Genomic DNA, 9,777 nt, shown 5'->3' on the forward strand with positions numbered 1-9,777 from the left:
AACAAAAACTGAGTGCAGTGAGGGATTCCTCCAACTGAAAAATAGGAGCTCGTAAACAAATTCTAATGGTGACGATGGAGAACTGACTGCACGGTTGACCTTAACAAATGACAAGTACCATCAAAGACACACTATCCAAATATAGGAAAGGTACTTTCACTTATATTGAAAATCTATTTATTTACACAAACACTCCAATATATGAAAGCAGAAAGTTAGATTTTAACTCTAAAAATGAAAGGTCACCTTTAATCTGTTTGCTGCACAGATAGATTTACAAAAACAGAAAACGCTTACCTTTCAGGTATTTGTGGAGGATGTACTGCAGGCCGTAGAAAACAGTTTTATCATATTTGACTTTTCTGCTTTTTGTGGGATCGGTCCTTTTCTCACGACACTCAAAGTAGGAGTAGACTTTACTCGTGTTGGGGGGATACTGTTTGTAGTGCGTTACCTGTCGGGACAAAGCGTAGGAATATTTAGTTATTGGGTAAAAAAAAACCCATAAACATACACCATGACCTTGCTAATACTAAAACAAGCTTCCTATAGCAAACTTAAATCATAACTTGTTGCCTAAAAGATAGAAATCCTAAATCCACAAACGTATCAAACAAAAATGAACTGTTGTGCAATAATAAAAGACTTCCAGTTTCCATAGAACTTAAGTGTCTTGCAAAATCTACCTTATCGTTGTAAAAACATTCCCAGAAGATGAAGAAATAATAAAGATTTATACCTTTTAAGTCATCAGCAGGATACAAAGTAGTTCTTAACACTTTACCCATTCGGTTATACTTGAATTCTGCTCCACCTAAACTGAAGTGAACCAACAAACCGGACTTTTCCAAACCATCAATCATGTGGAAAATGATGCAGCATGTCTGTATATAAGATTGCAACCTGAGGTTTAGGGCCTCCAGGGTATCATATCTGAACTAAAGCAAACACCATTATCTCTACAAAAGAACTCTCGATCAAACTATTGTGTTAAATCAAATATTTCTCCACCGAAAGGTCACAAACAAGGCGAAACACGTCAGATTACTCGCCCACATGCACGCACTCTTTTATATTGCTTTTGTTGTTAACAGGCAGAAAATACCAGTGTGTGCTTCCCTCAAAACATCTAATCTGCTTCAAATTGACTGACAGACCAAGGCAAGAGCAAAGACTTTTCAAATCACTTACAGGAAGTCAAGGAGACCAATTTAGGCATGCCTGGGCAAGTCTGAACAATACTGGACAAGGATGCACGATTGCACGTACTGTAAAGATGCATCGTGAAAAAAAAAAAAAAAAGGTCCTATCAATAGTAACAGTGATAATAAAATGTCAAATGAATATTGAATGACGGCTCCTGACAAAAGCAGAATATAATATTGATATCTTCTCCCCTATATATGGATTATATAACACAGAAACCACCAATTGGCAAATGATTAGTGAGAAAAACCAGATAATGGAGCACAGCGAGAGAAGAGCAGTAAATGTCAACCAACTACTTAGTTTCTGTGACCTATTGCTGTGTCCTTCTCTGGGATATCGAGGACTCAAAATAGAGTCAAGACACATAACATGACACTGCGTTGAGTCACATGTTTACATATTTATGCTAACACATGCTCGGAGCTTTTTAACAATCTCACAACACACCAGCAGAATGGGGCCGGGAGTTTTTGTTGTAGTGACACAGCAAAAAAAAAAAAAAAGGGTATTTAAAAGCTTCCCTTTGGAATTTAACAGAAAAATGACAATCTGGCTATCGAATCAGCTCTGAAAAGCTATGAAGTATTTTTGTAATATAAATGAAGTGACCTTCTCTTTCTGAGGGAGGCGTGCCATTGAGGGGCCGGCCTTGCTGTTGGGACGACCCAGTCTAACCCTGACACACACACACACAACTCATTCAAAGAGAAGCAAACACACGCACAGAGAAAGTAGCAGCAAAGTGCGTGTGAGTCAACCAGATAAATCGTGCCTGCCTTTCGACAGAGAGAACTAAAGTTACACACAACAATGAATGTAGATGGAAAAGCTACTGAAGAAGGTTCTCCAGGTGTTTCCTGCATGTCACAATGTCTTAAAAAAGGCCCAGATGTAGTTCTGATCAAAAAATGTCTGAATAAACACCACACGAAACCAAAACGTTTGTCACATTACTATTCATGATTACATACAGCTGCTGAAGACCGACCAAAGTCTTAACTTGGTTACAAAATGTCCACTACAAACACTCAACTTGGCTTTAGTTAACAATGCATCACAAAAAAAATCCCCATGAGTCAAATGCTCATAGTTTGGACTGTAGAAACCTTTCAATAGAAAATATCATGATTACAATTATTTTGGTTGAACAGTTGTTGTCTGATGAGGTTCATCTTTTCACCGTGTATGTGAGCTTTAACTAGAAATAAATCAAAAGTGAAACCAAAACCTTAACTATGCAAATAAAAACTGAAAGTGTAATCGTGCTTAGAAGACAAGAATAGATTCAGTTTAGGCCTGGGCGATATATCGAATATACTCGATATATCGCAGCTTGTAGTCTGTGCGGTGTTGAAAATGACCATACCGTTAAACTCGCGGACTTTTTTTTTTTTTTTTTTTTTTTTTTTTTTTTTTTGAAATGTCATTGTAACCCACGTCATAAAGAAATGTATTATATTTATATTATTTAATTATATTATATTTAGCAGAAGTAAATTTATTATAACATCTACTCTTCAGTTATTTATATACAATATTATTTCACCGCACTAATAGACTGCACTGACGTCACTCATCCACACGCACACACGCCAGCCAATCACAGACCAGTATCCTAGTATAAACAGGAAGCATGAGATACGGGAGGAGAAGGCTTGAATACGCGAAACGATCAAGCAGCAGCTGAAAACGCAGCATATGAACGGTAGCACGCACACCCGGTGCTCAGCAGACAGCACTTTACTAACTGTGCAGACCAGCGGTTGTGCCTTGCACCTGACAAAAGGAGCGATCGGCAGCAGAACGGAGGACTTTGTATAGGCGACTCAGATTGCATCGGCCAGGTTTTTTAAACCCCCCATGGATCTAAAGATGGTGAACTACCCACGGAGATGACGTAGTGGACGGTGAATTGCAGGTCTACCAGAGCGGTAGGACCGCCGCACCGATCCTCTTACCAGGAACGCAAGAACTTCAATCCTACCAGGGTGGTAGGATCAACTTTATTTAATTAGGTTCTCTTCCAGTGGACCAACCCAACGAACTTCAGTCCTACCAGGGTGGTAGGACTGACTTCATTTTTCGTTTGAGTGGAACTATTTTTTTTCCCCCAGGCTGTGACGCCTTATGAACTGAGCTAAATCCCAGCGGGTGAACTGGAGTCTGTTTTGAGACCACTTTTGTTTATTATTATTTTCTGTAATATAATAAATCCATGGTACTTATTTTCTATAAACAACAAATTGTCTGTCTATTCTCTGCACATCTTAGTAATCATTCCCAACTCACACTTGAACCTAGAAACTAATCTCAGAGAAAAAATTTATTAACCAACAGTAAATGTACAATTGGCTACATCATCTTAATGACAACATGCACAAAAGGGCACTATTTGTTTTAAAATATTGTAGTGGCATTATGTACAAAAAGTGCACTTTAATTTTGTGTTTTGAAATGCCATGTGAGTTGCATCCTGCACTAATGTCTTGTTTTGAAATGTCTCTGTGACAATTTTGCACAGAACGTGCACTTTCTGTTGACAATTTTATGTTTGAGCCACTCACTGTTTAATAAATACAGTTATGTCAACTTTGACTTAGTTGTGATATCCCCTTTTTTGCATGAAAGTTTAAAATTGGCATATATTAATGCAGTATGATCAGAATGTTTTAATGTAGACATATAGAATCATCATACTGGTGTGATTTTGTGCATCAAAGTGTTAATTCAAGGGTAATGCAAAATATCGAGATATATATCGTGTATCGTGACATGGCCTAAAAATATCGCGGTATTTATAAAAGGCCATATCGCCCAGCCCTAATTCAGTTTATGCTTTGTAAAAGAATAAAGCAATGAACCCATATTCATTATTATCAACAGTTAACCACTAACTGAGTAGATACCACAGCAGCGACATCTATACATGGAGTTAGATCTGAAAACGTAATAAACTTGTGACATGAAATCAAAAAAAGGGCTTTAGGAGAGCAAAGTTCACACAAATAATCCTATTATTACTGTAGCTTTGGTATGTGATAGCGTGCTACCAATACAACAAATACCGTTTTTCATAAACATATTTGTCTGGTTTTTTTTTTCTTTTCTTAAATCTCCTTAAACACTACCCATAAACACATTTTTACAACATTGTCACACAAAAACATTTAGAGATAAGACGTAGAACACCTCATGTGTGTCTGTATTGTAGAGGGTTGGTATTAGTTATGGTTATTAATACAGCAAATAAAACATCATTGTTAACTCATTAGACCACACAAGTAAAATTAACAATAAATTACCACATTCATTTAAGGTCTACAACTTTGAGATTATTCAAAAAGATCATTTTTTTGTGGAAATTGGAATTGGTATTACCCGTACAATTGGGAATGATTTTATAACCATAAATAACTGATGCAGATATTTTAGATTATGCTAAAATACAGTTTCACAACTATATTTAACATCCCAGTTAAGGACCAAACTTACTTTGTAATTTCCCTGTTTTCCCCCTTATTAATTCCTAGAAATTCTCATGAAAAGTTTAAAATGACAGAATTTTGCAACCTTAGTAGAATTATCAGAGCGACTCCCCTCAATGGGTTGAAACGTTGTTATTGGCAGAGAATAAGTGGTTATTCTGCGGCTTTTGACGCCACTGTTGGCTCTGCCCCTTCTAGAAAAACTAACACGTGTGCTCTCTGCAATCTGTAGGTTAGATTGAGTGAGTTTTGAATGGGGAGGTATAGTGAGTATTGCGTAGATAGTTAGCATAGCATAGATTGTTCTCTGAATATTTTATAGGATAGACTGGGCATGACTTAACTGCTGTAGAAGCCCCGCCCATAATCAAGACATTCGTTTTTAATTTGCAGCCGAGACACACTTCCACCAAAACCTTCCAGTTGGTTTCTCTTTAAATATCTGTGGAAGTGTATGTCGCATTTGCAATCCTATCCACAGGCACATCAAATATTGTACCGTACTATGCAGGCTGATTAAAAAATGCATTGTTTTTCATTTTTAAAGAAAATGGTTGTTTTTGCCTATCTTGGTTTCACTTTTAGTTGAAGTGAAAGCTCCTCCTGCTGCTCTAGCATACAAGTTCTTTTGTCTGGACGGTTTCATATTCCCAAATTTGTATGGAAACAGGCAAGAGGTGTAACTGCAAACCAAATCTTTGTCTCTTACATTTCCTGAGCTAACAATAGAGCTAAATTGTTGTAGCTGATGTAAATCTTGAGAAAGAAGATAGAAGAAGTGCGAAGCTTCAGACAATTATGCTTTCAGCTATCCCTTCCTAAAGACTATAGCTTAGAGCTGGGCAATATATCGAGATTCAAGATATATCAAGTTTCCTATTCTGGTGATAGAGAAAATTACAATATTGCCTATATCAAAATATATCTTTTTTTTTTTTTTTTACTTGTTTTCATTTATATAATCATAGTAAAAAATCACATCATACAAGTATTTAATAATATTCATAGAGTACAGTCAAACAGTGTCCTTTACAATTTTACCATATTTCTGAGATATACTTTTGATTACTTATTTTGTAGGTTGTTGCTATTGATCCGGACCTGGAGGTCTGAGGTTTCGGGTCCGGAACTATAGATAATTTGTATTAAAATATTCATTTAAGGAATCGCTACTTCTCAAAACATTAAGATGATCACTGTGTGCGTTCTAACCCAGACCTTCCCCTAAACAAGCCACAATATAGAACTTACTCACACATGCTGTCCCTTAGAGGAGAAAAAGCCCAAATTGGCTCATATTAATCAACTGTTTATAAATGTGTCAGTGTGGCATTTTTCACCAGCAAATGTAACCTCGAATTGTCTTTTAGGTTTGACGTCATTGAGTTAAAAAAAAATATCGAGATTTATATTGTGTCTTGCCATTTTGACAAAAAAAAAAAAAAATCGAGATATGGTCCGGATCGCCCAGCTCTACTACTACAGCTCATTTTAGCACTACTTGCATTTATGTTAACGTTAGTCACTATAACCTATGAATTATGTATGACCTTAAACCAAATCTAAAAAAAAAAAAGACATGACTCAGAGCATTTAAATGGTTTAGAATGAGAAATCGAGTTTGCATTGTGCGTCATTTCTGGACTTTATACTTTCGGTTTTGATTTCTTGGAAATGTCCGTAGAGCTCGTGGAGCGCTGGCCTCATGCTAACTCCAGTTTGACCCTGACTAGTCTGTACCACAGTCCTGACTAGCTATCAGCTAATATTAGCTTCGTTTTCTTATCAACGCCCTGCGACTCCCTGATGCTAGTGTAAGCTACTTCAGCTAGCGGGACATCACCACTACTACCGTAGCCCGTGGGAACCATGCTCAGTGCGGGTCCAAAGCCCCCTCAGTCCCGGAAGAGGATGCCCGCTTAGCGAAGCTGAAACCCCCGTCGATGCTGTACCATTCTCCTCCTCCAGCTACTCGGCCTGCGCTCAGCCGGTGTTTCGGATCAATTGGTTACCATTTTAACTCACGACTGCTAGCATCGCGTGCTCGTTGATAAAAAAAAAAACGCAAACAAACCAATATTTAGCGGTGTCGATAAACACTCGTACATGTGTTTCCATTTATTAATAACTTAATTATATAACCGTGTCAGACGTTTACTTCCAAATTGTGTCTAAATGTGAGTTATATGCTGTAACTGTACGTCAGACACTGTCATTGAGGCTAACGCAGCTAAAAGTCAAATATGTGCGGTTATTTTTTTTATGTTCGTCAGTTAAAGCAAGGTTTATAAGGAAAAAATAAAGCCTGTATTTCAATTTTCTTCTCGCTGTTACTAACAGTAACCAACGACGCACAAGGAAGTGGTTTCCGAGGTAAAATGGACTCCAGTTGAAGCATAACACCGGCCCCACAGAGGAGCAGCAGTGTGATGGCCTTGGGACTGATGATGATGATGATGATGATGAAGCCACCTTGACTCAACCAATGTTCATCCCTCCAACGACCCTCTGTGTGTGTATCAAGGCCCAGCCGGTACCGTACCTTGTAGGAATCGGTGGCTAACAGAAGGTTGAAGTCGGCTCCTCTGTGCTCCATCGTTCCCTCCGGTAGTCAGTCGGTAGTGAGTCGGTAGCAGCTGTCAGTGTGAGTGGAGAACAGAGCTGAGGGGCTGGAGACTGAAGTCCTGGTCGTGGAGATGATGTGGGAAGGACGAGCCGAGATAAATGGGCGGGGAAACGGAATGACGTCACAGAGTCGTCGGCAAACTTCGGTGTCACTCGGATTTTACCTCCGAAGCCAGACGTAGATTTGTGTCTTTCTTTATTATTCATATATCAAAAACAAGTTTATTTTAATCAATAAAGAATATTGAAAAGTGTTCAAATGCAAAAAATAAAATAAAATAATATTGAGACTTTTTTTTTTTATTTTTTTTTTTTTATTGAAAATATGTTTTTCAGAATGCCTTTATTGTCAATATACAACTGTACAACAATATTTATTTGGCATCACCTTAAAGTGCACACAGCTAAAAAGAAAAAACAACAGAAGAATATAAATAGTAACTGTCTTTAATTAAGGTATGATGGGCTAAGTATGGTAGGAGTTATTTACAGGTAGCAGCGTAGTAAATTATGAATAGATATTGCAGAAAATGAAATTTAAATATTTGCACAGTATGAAATTTAAAGTGTTGAAAAGATGAAAACATAAATATTGCACAGTATGAAACGTGAAACTATTGAAGAAATTAAAATGTAAAAAATATAGATAATGCACAGTATAAAATGTAAAAACTATTGCAGGAATATGAATTATAATTATTGCACAGTACGAAGAAAAACTATAACAGCATTATAAATATTGCACAGTATGAAGTAAAATGATAACAGAAATATGAAATGTTACACAGTATGAAGTAAACTATAACAGAAATATAAATATTTCAAAGTATGAGGTAGACTATTGCAGAAATATAAGTGTAAATATTGCACGGAACGAAATGTGAACTACTGCAGAAGTATATACAAAAATGTATATTAATATTGCGCAGTACTAAGAATAAAAACACAGTAATACAGAATATAAAAGTATAAAAGAGTAATACAGAGTATACAAATATAAATATTGCACAGTATGGAATGAAAACCCCATACATTTTTTTTAAAATTCAATAATAAAGACACAAATGTATTCCACGTAATACTGTACAGCCCAAATACAAAAAAATATGACTTAAAGGAAAAAACCTTCAATTAAAAAAACCCAACTTCAATATCAATAACAATAACAATAGAAATAACAATAACAATAACAATAATAATAATAAACAAAATTCAATAAAAAAGTGTTCAAATGCAAATATTTGGATCTCAAATATTTTTTGCATTTGAACACTTTTCTATGGAAGCCCATTCCACATTTCCGCCAGTAAAAAAAAACAAAAAAAAAAACTATGAAAAGTTGAATAATAATAATTAATAATGATAAATATCTGTTATTATGATATACTGTATATATATATATATATATATATATATATATATTTTTTTTTTTTTTTTTTTTTTTTCTTAATTATTATTATATTACTTTTCCTATTTTTTTTTTTTTTAAACTGGCGGTAAAGGGCTTCTATACCTTTATTGTTTGATTTTTTTCATTGAATTTTACTTTTTTTTTTTATATATACTGAAGAATAAAGACAAATCTACCTCCATTACAGACTTGACTTGCGTACAGCAGACATGGCCAACTTTTTCACAGTTAGGGACACAAAATGTGATTGTCTGAGCTTTGGCCCCCAATTTGTGTATTTTTCTGTGAAATTTTTCTGTGAACAGTCTAACTCAATAACTAACGGACGGATTTGTATACAATTTTCAGTAAAATATCCGAAATAGGAAATCTCTCAGGTAATTATGATTTGAAAGATGCAGTTCACCGACCAAGCAGAGACGGCAGTGTTTAACACCAAAACATCAACAGGCTTTAATCTAAAACAAAAACAGATAAATTACTTGGGCTGAATCACTGAGAAACATATGTTTTCATCACTTAAATAATCACTCCAAAGAGGTTTGTCATTGTGCTATTTAGGATTCTGCGGTGTGCGGCCAGTCCCAATCTATCTATCTATCTATCTATCTATCTATCTATCTATCTATCTAGCAAGGAATCTCTGTCTGTCTGTGTGTGTGTTCCTCAAATATCTCAGCAGATCAGGATCAAACGGCCATGAGACTTTCAACATGGCTGCTGCTTTGTTCAATGGTGTGCAACGTTGAATTAGTTTGGACAGCAATGAAACCGTTAATAAATTATTTCATAAAATTGTCCACCGTGGCGTGCCAGAGCCAATCACTGGAGAGCTGGGACTGATGACATCATCACTGTGGAGGTAGGATTGATGACATCATCACGACTTTCAACATGGCTGCTGCTTGGTTCAAGGGTGCACAACATCGGGGGTAGAGCTATTTAACACCAATGCAACAGCATAACTATGATGGATAACAAATTCATACTTATAATACTCGACCAAACGTACCCTTCAATTATACACAGAACAGAAATCTAACAGGC

At 36.1% G+C, this 9,777-nt stretch overlaps 1 protein-coding gene across 1 annotated transcript in view; it reads right to left on the reverse strand.

Annotated features, from left to right (window-relative positions):
* Positions 1-7,435, reverse strand: part of nampt1 (nicotinamide phosphoribosyltransferase 1) — a 31,649-nt gene extending 24,214 nt beyond the window's left edge. Inside the window, 2 exon segments of the mRNA XM_028450046.1 lie at positions 298-454; positions 7,237-7,435. Coding sequence (XP_028305847.1) covers positions 298-454; positions 7,237-7,290 — 211 coding nt within the window. The 5' untranslated portion in view covers positions 7,291-7,435.
* Between the last annotated feature and the right edge of the window lie 2,342 nt (positions 7,436-9,777).

Source organism: Gouania willdenowi, chromosome 6 (assembly GCF_900634775.1).
Source record: "Gouania willdenowi chromosome 6, fGouWil2.1, whole genome shotgun sequence".
NCBI classification, from domain to species: Eukaryota; Metazoa; Chordata; class Actinopteri; order Blenniiformes; family Gobiesocidae; genus Gouania; species Gouania willdenowi.